Here is a 16300-nt window from a genome sequence, read left to right on the forward strand (position 1 = left end):
CAATGGAAATGACTAATTTAAATAAGTAATTTCACATAAAATGAGGTTGCTGACCTGTTTTGTGTAAATGTGCTGTGTGTGCAGAGGGTGACTTGTACTTCACCACCAAGCTGCAGAACTACACTGCTGTGGAGAAGGACGAGGTGAAGCTGGTCTGTGAACTTAGCAAAGCCGTTGCTGATGTGAAATGGTTTAAGGACGGGAAGGAGATCACTCCATCCAAGAACATCGCCATCAGCACCGATGGAAAGAAGAGAATCCTGATGGTCCGGAAGGCAGAGAAGGCCAACATTGGAGAGTATACCTGCGACTGTGGCTCAGACAAAACCACAGCAAACCTCAACATTGAAGGTAGCACTCAAAGTCTATAACTTATCAACTTTAAACGAAAACTATCTAACAAAATTGTGTCTGAAAAATACAATATTTTGCTAAGAAAAATACAAATGGAGTAAGTGTAGGCTTATTGATAATATTTCAAAAAATCCCTGCATCTTTCAAAGATGATCCTAGATAAGATAAGATAAGATTTATTTGTCATTGTCATCAACAGATTACAACGAGATTGAGATTTGCTCGACTCGAGTTAAAATGCAGGTTATGTGTATATACATAATATACAATATACATATACATACATAAAAAAGATAAAGAAATAAATAGTACAAAATGAGAAATAAATAGACATCAGAAGATGGCTGCAGCGCCTGGAGGTGTCGCAACAGAATTTACATTTTTTAACAAAGTGGTGTCAAGAGCAGAAGTTCTTATGCCTTTGAATTTAGTGCCATGATTGCCATCGGATAAAAACTGTTTTTTAGGTGATTTGTCCTGGTTTTTATTGCTCTGTATCTCTTGCCTGATGGCAGCAGCTGGAAGAGACCATGGCCAGGGTGTGAAGAGTCATTTAAAATGTCCAAAACCTTCTTGTGGAGCCTGGAAGTGTAAATCTGTTCCATAGTGGGGAAGGGGCAGCCTATGGTTCTCTCTGCTGCCCTAACAACCCTCTGGAGCGCCTTCTTGTCCGCGGATGTGCTACTGTACCAGACACACAGACTGTACATGAGCACACTCTCTATGGAGCAGTGATAGAAGGCCTGCCTCGGGGAACTTGTTCTGGTTGTTGCTGATAGTCTCATGCAGGAGTCCCACGGCCGAGCTAGAGTTAGCATCCGGTGCTATGTGAACCGCAGTGAGTAGAATGGGGGTATCAGGGTCTGCATTTAATTGTGATGAACTCCACGCCTGGAGAACAGTGGCTAACAACTACTGTGGAGTTCGTACACCAGCTGTTATTTACATAAACGCATAGTCCACCTCCTCTTTTCTTACCGGAGCTCGCTGATCGGTCCTGTCGGTGTGCTGTGTAGCCTGCTAGCTCGATCTCCGGGTCCGGTATGGTTGGATTTAACCACGTCTCCGTGATCAACAGGATGCAGCATTCCCGGATGAGGTTGTCAGTTGCAATCCACAGCTTCCATTCGTCCAGTTTGTTAGCGAGAGACCTCACGTTGGAGAGAAAAATGCTTGGTAGCGGTGGTTTGTGTGGCTGTTTCCTGAGCCTCGCTAACACGCCGCTGCGACACCCCCTCTTTTGTTTACGATCTCTGCGCCGTCGCCCTGTCGTAGATACTGGGATTGTAATCCAGGGAGAGCCCGGTGTCCGTGCAATATCGACCGGAATGTTGTTGTGGACACGGAAAAGCTCCTGTGACAGACTTCCTCCTTTTGCTTGACCAATGGCCAGTAAATTTTGTCGGTTGTAGGTGTTTTTAACCGCGCAAAGTGGAAAAGACAAACTTTGAGTCGGAGAGCACAAAGCCGCTGAGTCTACGCGCGCCGCCATTTTGTAGATTCTAATAATGTTTAATTAGTCATTATTAGGTTTCCACCTCATAGTAGTTGAGGTATATTAGCCTACTGGAGAACTTTCTGCTTAAGTTGCTTAAAGGAGAAAATGTCCTTACTGGGATTCTAAGAGACAGAAATGGTTGGATGAGAGTCTCACCATGGGTGCAGCTCTGTGGGAGGTTCACATCTGCAGGGGTCAACAAAACTAGGGGTCTTAAAAAATAAAACAGAAGAAACATTGACAGTCATGTAGAAACCAGGTGTTTGAGTAAAAAACTTGAGGGATACACACTTCTGGGATTTAATCTTAGTTATAAACACAACACATTTTAGAAAAAAAAACGTTGGGACAAAACTACAGAGGTATATAGATTTTGAAACTTATAAAAACTGTTTACTGTGTAAAAGTTAAAAAAGATGCTATTGGCTTCCCTCTAACGGTTTGGTGCTCTCTCCACAGAGCGTGATATCAAGGTTGTCCGTCCCCTGTACAGCGTGGAGGTCACTGAGACAGAGACAGCCAGGTTTGAAACTGAGATTTCTGAGGAGGATGTCCACGGAAACTGGAAACTGAAGGGAGAAGCTCTGCACCAGTCTGCGGTAAGGCTTCCAGGGACTAAGCCCTGGATTTTTGCAGATAAAGTCTCTGACTCTGTTGTCTGTTTCTCCTTTTGCTTCAGGACGTGGAGATTAAAGAGGAAGGAACCAAACACATGCTGATCCTTTATAATGTCCGCATGGACATGGCCGGAGCTGTTGACTTCTCTGCAGCCAATGCCAAATCCAACGCTCAGCTCAGGGTCAAAGGTCAGGCATTGTTTTTCCATGTTTTACAGCTTCTTGATAACAGCAGCTCCTTCATTAATTTTAGTGATCACAGTCCTTTACTGATCTTCACCTCCTGCAAGTTTAAATAAAATATATGAAGTGATTCATGCTGTCTGCAACATACCTCATTGTTTCAGTCCTCAGCCAATCAGAGCTTGGGGTTATTTTCAGCCTCAGAGTTTATCTGCTCTGTGAAGCCTCTCTGAAACTAACTTTCATGCTCTCTAACTGGCTTCTACTTTGTCCTGTTGTCCTGCTTCTCCTCTTCTTCAGCTCGCTCCATCACGCAGATACGTCCACTGAAGGATGTGACAGTGACAGCCGGAGAGACAGCTACCTTCGAGTGTGAGCTCTCATATGAAGGCATCGAAGTGGAGTGGTTCGTTGGAGGACAGAAGATGGAAGCCAGCGACCGGGTCAGTTACAGTTTCTTATTACTCATTACGGACAAGAACAGAACAAGAGTAAACCAGAGTAGTTTATTTCATTCATTTCATTTCATACAGTTGAAAAAAGTCACATGTTGATATGAGCAAAAGTATTAAATTTAAAAGAGTAAAGAGAAGAAAAATCTACCCCTTCTCTCAAAACATCCATTTATTAAAACAATTTACTGAATCATATGTTCCAGAGATTAGACCAGCATTTCTACACAAAGAACTAGGAGAATAAAAGCTTACCTAAGTGTTATAAGTACATTAGAAAAGATTTTTGCAAAGTTTAGTTTTTAATTTTACAAAACAAAAGTGAAAAGTTTCTAAAGATTTTCAAAATTGGCATGTTTTCAGTATATCACCTTATTTAGTTGTACTGTAAAATTTTCACAGAATATTTTAAGAGAATCTTTTTTTTTGCTTTCTTCAGAAGAAAAGTACATTTTAAAATGAAAAATATAAGAAACAATAATAACAGAGTCATAGCCATATTTACTTTATTTTAAAAATTACCAATTTTGTTTGAGGGCGATGGCAAGTAGCTTTCAAAAAGAACAATTTATTGTCTTTTAAAAGTAGTTTTTTGTTGATTATAATAAGAAAAATAGCTTATTTTATTTGTCCAGCTAGTTTAAACCACATATTCCCTTCAGCTGTGTGTAGTTAAATGTGTCACAAAGCTGACCGTTTAGAGCTGAGTTAAAAATAAAATAAGATACGAGACCAGCTACTCTTATCTTCAGCCCTCCAGCGGTCCCAACAACTTTATCTGCACAGGGACTCAGTTTAATCGCAGCACACAGATAACATCACTGGAGTAATTCATGAAGTACCTAAAACCAAATCGTTTCCTTTATCCAGAGTATAAACAGCAACTGAAAACAAAAACAGAAAATATGCATAAATTAAATTAAGAAAGTAGAAAGTATATGTTGCCTTTTTGTCAGAAGTTCTAAAGTAATTTTGAATAAGACAAAAAAAGATATTTTAAGTGTTTACTAAAGAACTGTAACAAATGAAAGAAATTTCGTTATCACGTATTAGAAACATTAAGTTCTTTTAACCTCCTTTATTTATTGCTATGGGATTGAGCTGCATTCATTTTTAATCTGTAAGGAAAGCATAGTCAATCAGTTGAAAATTGAAGGAAAATGAATCACAGTGTTCATGTTGAACCTGCATCTTTTATTTACTCAGCACTACACAGGATTGTGAACTCTACTCATCCTGTGAGCCGCAACAAAATGAGCTATCAATAAATCAGAATTTTCTGGGTCTGCAGGTAAAGACTCGGGTGGCAGGAAGAGTTCACACTCTGACTGTCCGAGATGTGAAACTGTCAGAGGCTGGGGAGGTCAAAGTGACTGCCAAAGATTTCCTGACTCAAGCTCAGCTCTTTGTTGGAGGTAAAACACTCAAACATACAGGAGACAGTGAACACATTAAACATGTTCAGTCATCACCTGATCAAATGGTTTGGATTTAGAGCCACCAGTAGAGTTCACAAAGCCTCTGGAAGACCAGACAGTGGAGGAAGAGGCCACCGCCACGCTGGAGTGTGAAGTCTCAAGAGAGAACGCCGAAGTGCGCTGGTTGAGGGAGGGTCAAGAAATCAGAAAGACCAAGAAGTATGACACCATTGCTGATGGACGCAAGAGAGCACTTATCATCCATGACTGCTCTCCAGATGATGCCAAAATGTACACATGTGATGCTAAGGAGTTCAAAACTTCATGCTTCCTGGAGGTTACACGTAAGGAGAAGCTTTAATTTCAATCTTTTCAGTCACAAATTGTTCTAAGGTTCAGAATAAGGAATAAAGATGGTTGAATGAGATTTGTTAGCAGAAGAAGAAGTAAAATGTTGGAATGAATGAATGTTTGTCTTTGTATCAACAGCTCCTTATGTGGAGTTTACAAAACCACTACAGGATGTGGAAGTCAGAGAGAAAGAATCAGCCAGGTTTGAATGTGAAGTCTCCCGCGAGTCTGCCAAGGTAAGGTGCTCAATCTATTCAAGGCCTGTTAAAAAGAATTTATTCTTAAAAAAATTGCACTTTGGTCACATTTGAAGTGATGTTCACATCCTTGTTTTGGTTTAAGGTTCGCTGGTTTAAGGACGGCAGCGAGATCAGGAAGGGAAAGAAGTATGAAATCATTGCTAAAGGAGTGCAGAGAATCCTCATCATCCACAAGTCAGTGTTTGACGATGAGGCAGAGTACGAATGTGATGCCAGAACCTTCAAGACGTCTGGCATGCTCACTGTCATTGGTAAGGACCATTGGGACATTTAAAACTGTTCTGGCTTCATATTTTGTCAACTTTGTTGTCTTAATTTGACATAAACTAGAAGCTCCAAATGTATGAGTTTACTGTATGTGTTGAAACAGAGCCAGAGTGGCAGGGTAAAAACACAAATTCATAACTCTGTTGCTCCGTGTTTGCTCAGAGGAAGCAGCCACATTCACCAAGAACCTGTCCAATGTGGAGGGAACTGAGACAGACAGCGTAAAGATGATCTGTGAAGTTTCCAAGGCCAGTGCTGAGGTTACCTGGTACAGAGGAGATGAAGAACTGCCAGAGGGCGGACGCTACGATCAGATCATGGACGGTCGCAGGAGGATCTTGATCATCCAGGACCTGAGGATGGAAGATGCTGGAGAGTACAACTGCAGACTGAGTCCGACTGTCAGAACATCTGCTACCCTAAAACTCAATGGTAAAAAAGGAGATTAGATCATTTAACATTTAGTGGCTTTTAACTTAAGCTTTTACCCTTATCCTGTCCTTTCTGTCTTAATTTCTTCTTTTGCTCTGAAGAACTGGCAGCGGAGTTCATCTCTCGTCCTCAGAACCAGGAAGTGGTAGAGGGTGAGCAGGCTGAGTTCTCCTGCACAGTGTCCAAAGACACCTATGAGGTGAAGTGGTTCAGAGGTGAACGAGAGATCCAAGCTGGAGACAAATACACAATCATCAGTGAAGGAAAGAGAAGGGCTCTGATTGTGAAAAAATGTGACCTGAAGGATGAGGGTGGTTATGTTGCTCACATCGGCAGCGTTAAAGCTCCTGCTGATCTCTGTGTGATAGGTAAGATTTTCTTTGTCTTCTTAGCATCTGGTTTTCATGACCTTCTAGCTGGCATTAACTGGTTCCTGTTCTTCTGCAGAAAAACTGAGGATCGTTACACCAATTAAAGACACTGAGGTGAAGGAAGGAAGCGAGATTGTGTTCAACTGTGAGACCAATACTGAGGGAGGCAAGGCCAAGTGGCTAAAGAATGAGGAGACCATTTTTGAAAGCAGCAAGTACATGATGGTTCAGAGAGACAACGTCTTCTCTCTGAGGATCAAAGATGCCCAGAAGGCAGATGAGGCCACCTATACTGTCTCTCTGACTAACAACAGAGGAGAACAGGCCAAGTGCTCTGCCAGCGCTAAAGTTGCAGGTAAAAAAAATTAAATTATGTATCATCTGTGTTGGTCTTCTTCATGAAAGGTTGATTCTGTAATCTTCCATTGATCTTCACAGAGGAAAAACTCAAATTCCTGGAGCCCATTGAAGACATTGAGACTCAGGAGAAGAAGACTATCAGCTTTGTTTGTAAAGTGAACCGGTCTGAGGTGACCGTAAGATGGATGAAGGCCGGCCAGGAGGTGACACTCAGCAAACGCATTGTCTACAGAGCTGATGGACTCAAACACACCCTGACTATCAAAGATTGTGCCATGGAAGATGAGGGCGAGTACACTGCCATGGTTGGAGATGACAAGTGTGCTGCTGAGCTGATTATTAGCGAGGCGCCAACTGACTTCACAGGGCAGCTCAGAGATCAGACTATTACTGAATTTGAGGATGCAGAGTTCACTTGCAAGCTGAGCAAGGAGAAGGCTGCTGTCAAGTGGTACAAGAATGGACGAGAGATCCGAGAAGGACCGAGGTATCTTTCCTACTTTGCAAGCCATGATATGTAAACAGAACAGCAGTCAAACTCAGCAGATCAGAGGCAAACTGAGCTGCATCATTACAAATCAGGTATTAAATTATTTTTATGCAAACCTTTCCATATTATTTTTGCAGATATCATATGGAAAAAGAAGGCAAAACATGCAGATTGATCATCAAGGTGTGCAGACCAGATGACGAGTGTGAATATGCCTGTGGTGTAGATGAGAGAAGGACCAGAGCCAGGCTTTTTGTTGAAGGTCAGCTTCCCGATTCTACATCTAGTCATAGAAACTCAGACAAACTGCGTAATATTCACAATGGATCTGTCTTTATTTCCTGAAGAGACCCCAGTGGAGATCATCAGGCCACCACAGGACATGTTTGAACCTCCAGGCTCAGATGTCGTGTTTGAGGTTGAGCTCAACAAGGACAGAGTGGAGGTTAAGTGGATGAGAAACAACATGATCATTGTGCAGGGTGACAAGTACCAGATGATCAGTGAGGGGAAGATCCACAGGTTACAAGTCTGTGAGATCAGACCCAGAGACCAAGGAGAGTACCGCATTGTGGCCAAAGACAAGGATGCCCGGGCCAAACTGGAGCTGGCAGGTAAGTCCAGCCTGACAAAACTGTAAGACATTGCTGGAAAAATATGACATGAATCCATTTTAAATTGTACCAACTTGAAACAATATATTCCTTAAGGCAGAGGTATTAATATCACTTCCCAAGGGCAAATGTCTTGCATGTTTAGATTTTTTTCTGGTTCAACATTCCTGAATCCAACGACTTCAAAATATTTTAAACTGGAATTACTCAAAGCTTTGCACTCCTCAAAAGTAGTTGGAAAATAAAATCTGTTCTAAACTATTTTATTACCTCTGCAGCTATTCCAAAGATCAAGACCACTGACCAGAATCTGGTGACGGATGCTGGAAAACCCTTCATCATGACGGTTCCGTATGATGCCTACCCTCGTGCTGATGCAGACTGGTTCTTTGATGGCAAAAGCTTACCTGTTCAAAACATTGATACTTCACTTGACAAAACCGAGTACCGTCTTAAGAGCCCTACCAAGGAGGACCAGGGCCGGTACAGAGTGGTAATCAAAAACAAACATGGTGAGGGTGAGGCTTTCATCAACCTGGATGTGATTGGTAAGTCTGTGGGTCATAGGACACAAGATAATCTGCAGACTGGGACTATAGGATTTCTAATTATTTTTTGTTATTTTCAGATGTCCCTGGACCTATTAAGAACCTAAGGGTGGTTGACACTGCTGATGGTGAGGTCAGCTTAGCCTGGGAGGAGCCTGAGAATGATGGTGGCAGCAAGATTATCGCTTATGTGGTAGAACGACGCGATGTAAAGAGGAAGACCTGGACCCTTGCTACAGACCGGGCTGATACTCCAGAATACTGTGTCAGTGGTCTCCAGCAGGACTCCCTGTACCTGTTCAGAGTCTGTGCTCGTAACAGAGTTGGTCCTGGTCCTATAGTTGCCACTGACGATGCCGTTCAGGCCAAGAACAAGTTTGGTAAGCAAACACTAATAGTTCCTCAACTGTTTTTACAATCTCCACACTTTGTAATAAAACTTTTCTTCTATTTGTTTCCAATCTCCAGATGTTCCAGACGCTCCAGAAAATGTTGGCCTTGGTGTGGTGAACAGGTTTGGAGCCACTGTCAACTGGGAGCCTCCTAAGTTTGATGGGGGCTCAGAAATCACTGCATACGTGATTGAGCTCCGTGACAGAACCTCTGTGAAATGGGAGGCGGCCCTGGTGTGTGGAGCCAGTGATCGATCGGCTACACTGAATGACGTAGTGGAGCACAAGGAGTACATCTTCAGAGTTCGAGCTGAAAACAAGGCCGGAATTGGAAGGCCTAGTGCTGCAACCAACCCAGTGAAGATCATGGACCCCATTGGTGAGTGGAAGTTGTTCAAATGTTTGGTTCATTTATGTACAGGAATTAAAAAAAGTATTTTAGTCATAACAGAGTTTGGCACAAAAGAATAATTCAACAGTGCCTGAAAATACGATGTTAGCTTAAGAAAATCAATGAACTGCATTATTTTCTTCAAATCAGTCATCAGTTGTGAAGAATTCAACATCCTGTAGGGCAGGGCTAGGGTTATGTTTATACTGAGAAATACTCTATGTCCTGCAGAGAGGCCAAGTCCACCTCTGAACCTGAACTACAATGACCAAATCAACACCGCTGTCACTCTGACCTGGGAAACCCCATTAAGCAACGGTGGAAGCATGATCACCGGGTACATTATCGAGAAATGTGATGAGGGCTCAGACAAGTGGTTACGCTGCAACGCCAGACTATGTCCTGACCTCTCCTACCGGGTACAGAGCTTCCCAAAAACTCAGTCAAACTTTACCAAATAATCCTGTTTATCTCCCCAGTGATCTTATATTTAGCTGTGAAAATTCACGCTCTGTGTTGTCTGCTAAACTCAAGGTTTCTGGACTAAAGCCTGGTCAGAAGTACCTGTACAGAGTGTGTGCTGAGAATGCTGCTGGTGTCTCAGATCCAGCAGAACAGCTTGGACCACTGCTTGCCGACGACCCACATGGTGAGACTCATTTGCCAAGTTTTTCTTGAAAATTTTTAATGTCAAATTATGCACTGAACAACAAACTGCTATAGTAATTATTGCTATTGATATTTTGAGTCAAACTCTTCCAAGTGTCAATGAAGAAAACATTTTTCTTTCCACAGTTGGTCCAACCTTTGATCTAAGCGGCTTTAGGAATGGCCTGGAAGTTATTGTCCCTCAGCCTCTCGCCATCAGGGTCCCCATTACCGGATACCCCACTCCCACAGCTAAGTGGAACTTTGGAGAAAAGGAGCTGACCACAGCAGAGGAGCGTGTCTCCATGGTAACAAAGCCAACGTTTACAGAGCTGACAATCTCTCCAAGTGTCCGTCCTGATAAAGGCACATACACCCTGCACCTGGAGAATGATGTCACATCTGTCTCCGGAGAGATTGAGGTCAATGTCATCGGTAAGTTTAGCTCTAATGGGTTCATATTGATTTAGGTAAACTGTGTTTTTGAAGAAGTACTAAAATGTTTTCCTCAAATCCTGTTACTTTTTACTTTTGCAGCATGTCCAAGTGCACCCAAAGACTTTAAAGTAGCTGAGGTAACTCGGCACCATGTCCACCTGATGTGGGAGCCACCAGAACATGATGGAGGAAGTCCAGTTACCCACTATCAAATAGAAAAGAGAGAGGTTTCCCGCAAGACCTGGGCCAAGGTACACCTGAGAAGAATATCTGATTTCATTATGAGAGTTAAAATCGATGGATTAATTGTTGGATTAATGCACAATATAACATTTTCTCCAGGTTGCTACTGGTGTCATGGATCTGGAGCACACAGTAACAGATGTGATTGAGGGAAAAGAATATCTGTTTAGCGTTATTGCCTGCAACAAGTGTGGTCCTGGAGAACCAGCATACATAGATGAGCCCGTAAACGTCTCGTCACCTGCTAGTAAGTATGATCTCTCTTTGCGCAAAGAAACAACTTTAGAAAATTAGGTCTAATTCTTCAGGTCTAATTCTTGCAAATGCATGTCACTCACATATTCTTCTATTTGATCAAAATCTGTTTTTCTTCTAGCTATTCCTGATCCTCCTGAGAACCTAAAATGGCGTGATAAGAGTGGCAAGAGCATCTTCCTTTCCTGGGAACCTCCAAAGTATGATGGTGGTGCTCCGATTAAAGGTTACGTGGTTGATAAATGTCAGCGTGGGACAGACAAGTGGGAACCCTGTGGTGACCCCATGCCTGAACTCAAGTAAAATTAAACATTTTAATTAAAATATCAACAATCTGATCTGGGTAACCGGATATAATTTGAGATGTTTTTGTGACCACAGGTTCCAGGTGACAGGACTGATCGAGGGCCAGTGGTACGCCTATAGAATCAGAGCAGTGAACAAGTTGGGGGCCAGCAGACCCTGCAGGGCCACTGATGAGATTCAAGCTGTAGATGCTCGAGGTGCGGTGGTTTGTTCATCATGCTGATTCTGCTAAACAGGATAATTAAACACAATCAGGAGACAGAAAATTAGCCTACAGTTAAAAAAAATTAAATAGTTTTTCAAAGCACAGACTATATTATAAAAAACACAACTGACTTGACTATATTCTTTTTAAAAAATCTTATACAGAACCTCCAGAGATCCAGCTGGATGTGAAGCTTCTGGCAGGCCTTACTGCCAGAGCAGGCACCAAGATTGAGCTTCCTGCAGACGTCAAAGGACAGCCTGATCCTCGTGTAAAATGGACCAAGGCTGACTTAGTCCTACGGGCTGATGACCGTATAACCATTGAGACCCAGCCGGGACACTCCAAAGTTTCCATAGGCAACACCACCAGAGAAGACACGGCCACTTACATCATAGAGGCAGTCAACATCTGTGGACGCGCCACTGCCACCATTGATGTCAACATCCTAGGTACAGTCTTCAAAATTTAACCAACATAATTTTTCTGAGTTCTTTCTGTGAGGGTTACTCCTCTATAGAAAAACTGAGAAAATTATTTCTCATTTCTGATCAAATAGTTGATGGCAGCCTTGCCTCTAGGCACCTGTGGCTATAATCCATTAGCATGCCACCACTCAATGGGTCAATGACTGAATGTAGTCCGAATCGCTTTGGGGTCTTCTGGGCTTGATAAGCGCTATACAAGTACATGCCATTTACCATTTGTTTTTCACCTCAGATAAACCGGGCCCGCCAGCTGCCTTTGATATCTCAGAGATCACCAACGAGTCCTGCGTTTTGGCGTGGAACCCTCCCAGAGATGACGGTGGCTCACCCATCACCAACTACATTACTGAAGCTCGTCAGATAGACAAAGAGGAGTGGGTCAAATTGTCAGCCACTGTGAAGGATACCACCTTCAAGGCCTGCAAGCTTATTGCTATGAAGGAGTATGTCTTCAGAATCAGTGCTGAGAACCAGTATGGCATTGGCATACCTACAGAGCACACACCAATCATTGCAAAGTACTCTTTTGGTAAGTTGTCTTATACCTCAACCCATCACTCAGCAAACTATGTGACGCCTGAATTTTTGTATAAATAATTTTTCTGTACAACTATTTTAGATCCCCCTGGTCCTCCAACCAGAGTCACTCCTTCTGACATTGCCAAGGATGCAGTGACACTGACCTGGTTTGAGCCAGATGAGGATGGTGGCAGCCCCATCACAGGATACTGGATCGAGAAGTTTGATCAAGAGAGCGACAAGTGGATACGATGCAACAAACTGCCCATAAAGGACACAACTTTCAGGTATTTAGGTTTCCAAAGCAGTGAGAAACATTAATCAGAAGAATTGTTAATACTACTAATCTCTTTGGTTCCAGGGTAAAAAGTCTTCCCACCAAGAAGAAGTACAGCTTCCGTGTTTTGGCAGAGAATCTAGCTGGACCTGGAAAACCAAGTGCAGAGACAGATCCTGTGCTTATCAAAGATCCCATTGGTATGTCACAAGTCTATCAACATCATAAATCTGCTACTTTTGAGGATTTAAACCACTAAATCATATGACAGCAATTGTATTACAGTGCATTTTCTTTGCACTTGGAAACTGTTTTTTCTAAGATTCATAAGAGATACAAGAAAACCTTCTAAAATGAGAAGTCAGGGTTAGGGTTCAATTGCTACTAACAGACAGCAACATAACAGTTAGCAAATGATGCTAGTTTATGGACTTGCAACTAGAGGTGCTCAGATAAGGTGGTAATTCATACCCAATTCGTTTCCAATTTCCAAACGAATTGAATTCACCTTAAATTGTCAGAGTAATGTGAAAATCATAAAACACTGAACTCTTTGTTAGATCCTCCATGGGCACCCGGAAAACCTGTTGTCAGGGAAGTTGGCAAGACCACTGCCTTGTTAGCATGGACACGACCGGAGCACGATGGTGGGGCAAAGATTGAAGGTTACATCATTGAGTTCCAGAAGACTGGAAGCGAGGAATGGATCCGTATTGCAGAGGATGTTCCTCAGACAGAGCACCAGCTGCAGGGTCTGATGGAGAAGCAGGAGTACTCATTCAGAGTTAAAGCTGTCAATAAAGCCGGTGAGAGTGAACCCAGCGACCCCAGTGACCCTGTGGTCTGCAAGGAGAGACTCTGTAAGTCCTGCACAGAAACTGGCAGCAGAGGATTCTCTATGGAAAGGAATACTGGACTAATATTCTGTGTTTTCCATATGCAGACCCTCCATCTGCTCCTCAGTGGCTGGAGGTCACCAACGTCACCAAGATCAGCGCTGATCTAAAATGGCAGGCTCCAAGCAGTGATGGAGGTTCACCCATCACAAACTATGTGGTGGAAAAGAGAGATGTGAGGCGGAAGGCCTGGCAGACTGTTGACACTACCATCAAGGAGCTCAAATACTCAGTGACTCCCCTCAATGAAGGATCGCTCTACGTGTTCAGAGTTGCTGCTGAGAATGCCGTTGGAATGGGAGAGTTCTGCGAGCTGGAGGATGCAGTTCTCGCCAAGGATACATTCAGTAAGATTCATGAATATTAGTTACCCTCAGTTGCCTGTTCTTTGCTTTTTTTCTAGTGATAACTCATTATGTGTTTTTTATTTGCAAAATATCACACTAATATACTGATGTTCCTTAGAAGATATTAAAACAAAGCCAGTTCAGGAAAAACAACTTTTTTTTGGAGAATTTAAAACTCCATTGCCCTTTTACAGCAACTCCTGGACCTCCATACGCCCTAACAGTGATGGAAGTCACTAAGAGACATGTGGAGCTCAAGTGGGAACCTCCAAAAAGCAATGGTGGAAGACCTATCACCAAGTAAAATGACTATCAAATATAGCATTTAGTTAAAAGACTTAAGGATAACTTTCTATTTAAAAAAGGATGGCAAGTGTATTATAGGCTAAGCAAGATTTTTTTTTCTTCACAGGTATGTGATTGAAAAGAAAGAAAAGGTTGGAACTCGATGGCTGAAGTGCTGCAAGACTCCAGATAAACAGACGCAGTTCAAGGTGACAGATGTTGATGAAGGATCAGAGGTGCAGTTCCAGGTCAGAGCTGAGAATGAAGCCGGAGTGGGAGATCCAAGTGAGCCCACTGTCATCCTCACCATCGAGGATCCAACAAGTAAGAAACCTTCAGGTTCTATTTACAACAAACAATACAGTCAAGCTCACTATTACAGCTGAATCATTTTCAGAATGTTGTTTTTTCTAAAACTTAAAAATACTATTTTAAATTGCTTTAGAAAAATCCTTATGTTGTTTCCTATCAAAAACAAACATCTTTGTTGAATAGAAATACTTGTAAGTTCTAATTTGTCAGGGCCAAAATTTTCATACGCCTAACTATACAGGATTTGTTCAAGGAACAGGAGAGAGAGATATTCTTCATGGAATATTTTCAATTTAAGACTGAATTAAAATTCCTCCAACTAATTATCAATGAACCTAAAGGAATACATTTTAATTCTGTTTTAAACATTGCATAATCTCTGCCCAGGTCCTCCATCTCCTCCTCTGGATGTGGCCATTGTTGATGCCAGCAGGGAACACATCAATGTCACCTGGAAACCACCAGCCAAAGATGGCGGCTGTCCAATAACTGGATACCATGTTGAGGTGGCAGAGGCTCGTCCAGAACTCAAGTGGCTAAGGGTAAATGCCCGGCCCATTAAAGAGCTGAAGTTTAGGATTGATGATGGAATCAAACCAGAGAAAAAGTATGTGATTAGAGTTCGTGCCATCAACTCTATTGGTGTAAGCGATCCCTCTGAAATCTCCGACAAAGTTGCTACCAAAGATCCTGACTGTAAGTATTGACAGACTTTTCGTTTTAAAGCGTTACAGAAGTCAGAATGAATCCTCAATAATTAACATGTCTTCTGGCCTGCAGGTGCTCCAACCATGGATCTGGATGCACAGGATGTGATTGTGGTTGAAGGTGAGAAGCTGCATCTGAATATCCCCTACAAAGCAATCCCAACTCCCAAGATGGTTTGGCAGAAAGACACAGTAGAGTGTAAAGCCGACGACCGACTCTCCATGACCGTTGAGATGAACAGCGCTCACCTGGAGATGCTGAAGTGCCAGCATGCTGATGCTGGTACCTACACCATCACTCTGGAGAACAGTCTGGGAACTGCTACTGGAACCATCAATGTCAAAGTTATCGGTATGATACTTCACCTCACGGTATACACCAGTCCAATCATTATCAACATATCCATTAATATTAGCAAAACAATTATTTTTATTCAAAACAACTTACAAGCTAAACCCAGCTTCAAATACATTTAGAAAGCCAGTCAGGTCCATTGTCTCAATAATTTTTTCTGGCCTCCTGAACCTTACAGGGCTCCCTGGTCAGTGTAAAGACATCACCTCCAGCGATGTCACTAAGAATTCCTGCAAGATCAGCTGGGAAGCTCCCGAAGACGATGGAGGCACACCTATTGTCAGCTACACTCTGGAGCGCCGAGAAGCATCCAAGAAAACCTACATGCCCATTATGTCAGGGGAAAATGTCCTCACCTACAACACTAAAGACCTTTATATCAACTGTGAGTACTACTTCAGAGTGAAGGCTGTCAACAAGGTCGGAGCAGGAGAATATTTGGAGCTACGCAATCCGGTTCTCACAGAGGAAATCAAACGTAAGTTCTGGTTTTCAATGAATGTGAACAGATTTTGAAAAATTTGGATGACAGTTTGGGATTTTATATTCATACCTGTGTTTATGGTGACCTATTAATAAACTGTGTTCAACTAAGCCTGGTGGAAGTAGATCAGATACAAGATCAACTATTTGCTTCTTCAGTTTACACATCATGGTCCTTATGTCTGACAATCATCAAACATTGTAAACATATGTCATTTAACACACAGAGAAACCAGACCCTCCCATCCAAGTTGAGGGTCATGACCCCACATCCAAGTCCATCACAGTCACCTGGAAGGCTCCAGACTACGATGGCGGCTGCCCAATACAGGGTTACATAGTAGAGAAGATAGAGAAAGATGGTGACCGCTACGAGAGGGTCACCCCAAGTCTGGTTCCTGGTTTCTCCTATGTAGTGACTGGCCTGAAAGAAGACATGGAGTATCAGTTCAGAGTCCGAGCAGAAAATGCCGCTGGAGCCAGTGAGCCTTCCCGCAGCACATCACTTATAAAGGCTGCAGACCCTGTTGGTACGTAA

At 42.6% G+C, this 16300-nt stretch overlaps 2 protein-coding genes across 16 annotated transcripts in view; one reads left to right on the forward strand and one right to left on the reverse strand.

Annotated features, from left to right (window-relative positions):
- The window catches only part of LOC116723461 (heat shock 70 kDa protein 12A-like), a 276564-nt gene that overhangs the window by 108112 nt on the left and 152152 nt on the right, over nucleotides 1-16300 (reverse strand). The gene's annotated exons all lie outside the window — the stretch shown is intronic.
- The window catches only part of ttn.1 (titin, tandem duplicate 1), a 156910-nt gene that overhangs the window by 67445 nt on the left and 73165 nt on the right, over nucleotides 1-16300 (forward strand). For all 15 annotated transcript variants that reach the window (XM_032568335.1, XM_032568338.1, XM_032568340.1 and 12 more), the window contains 36 exons: nucleotides 85-351; nucleotides 2312-2451; nucleotides 2532-2658; nucleotides 2953-3095; nucleotides 4396-4519; nucleotides 4600-4866; nucleotides 5012-5109; nucleotides 5216-5384; nucleotides 5563-5832; nucleotides 5934-6200; nucleotides 6280-6558; nucleotides 6642-7050; nucleotides 7191-7315; nucleotides 7401-7667; nucleotides 7946-8215; nucleotides 8296-8595; nucleotides 8684-8986; nucleotides 9230-9417; nucleotides 9533-9647; nucleotides 9794-10081; nucleotides 10184-10335; nucleotides 10427-10574; nucleotides 10704-10881; nucleotides 10964-11085; nucleotides 11258-11545; nucleotides 11814-12110; nucleotides 12201-12387; nucleotides 12462-12577; nucleotides 12938-13237; nucleotides 13321-13620; nucleotides 13815-13920; nucleotides 14033-14229; nucleotides 14605-14913; nucleotides 14998-15276; nucleotides 15458-15757; nucleotides 15990-16292. In XM_032568335.1, coding sequence (XP_032424226.1) covers nucleotides 85-351; nucleotides 2312-2451; nucleotides 2532-2658; nucleotides 2953-3095; nucleotides 4396-4519; nucleotides 4600-4866; nucleotides 5012-5109; nucleotides 5216-5384; nucleotides 5563-5832; nucleotides 5934-6200; nucleotides 6280-6558; nucleotides 6642-7050; nucleotides 7191-7315; nucleotides 7401-7667; nucleotides 7946-8215; nucleotides 8296-8595; nucleotides 8684-8986; nucleotides 9230-9417; nucleotides 9533-9647; nucleotides 9794-10081; nucleotides 10184-10335; nucleotides 10427-10574; nucleotides 10704-10881; nucleotides 10964-11085; nucleotides 11258-11545; nucleotides 11814-12110; nucleotides 12201-12387; nucleotides 12462-12577; nucleotides 12938-13237; nucleotides 13321-13620; nucleotides 13815-13920; nucleotides 14033-14229; nucleotides 14605-14913; nucleotides 14998-15276; nucleotides 15458-15757; nucleotides 15990-16292 — 7998 coding nt within the window. The remainder of the gene's footprint in view (nucleotides 1-84; nucleotides 352-2311; nucleotides 2452-2531; nucleotides 2659-2952; nucleotides 3096-4395; nucleotides 4520-4599; nucleotides 4867-5011; nucleotides 5110-5215; nucleotides 5385-5562; nucleotides 5833-5933; nucleotides 6201-6279; nucleotides 6559-6641; nucleotides 7051-7190; nucleotides 7316-7400; nucleotides 7668-7945; nucleotides 8216-8295; nucleotides 8596-8683; nucleotides 8987-9229; nucleotides 9418-9532; nucleotides 9648-9793; nucleotides 10082-10183; nucleotides 10336-10426; nucleotides 10575-10703; nucleotides 10882-10963; nucleotides 11086-11257; nucleotides 11546-11813; nucleotides 12111-12200; nucleotides 12388-12461; nucleotides 12578-12937; nucleotides 13238-13320; nucleotides 13621-13814; nucleotides 13921-14032; nucleotides 14230-14604; nucleotides 14914-14997; nucleotides 15277-15457; nucleotides 15758-15989; nucleotides 16293-16300) is intronic.

The sequence above is a fragment of the Xiphophorus hellerii genome, chromosome 7 (genome assembly GCF_003331165.1).
Source record: "Xiphophorus hellerii strain 12219 chromosome 7, Xiphophorus_hellerii-4.1, whole genome shotgun sequence".
Classification (NCBI taxonomy): domain Eukaryota; kingdom Metazoa; phylum Chordata; class Actinopteri; order Cyprinodontiformes; family Poeciliidae; genus Xiphophorus; species Xiphophorus hellerii.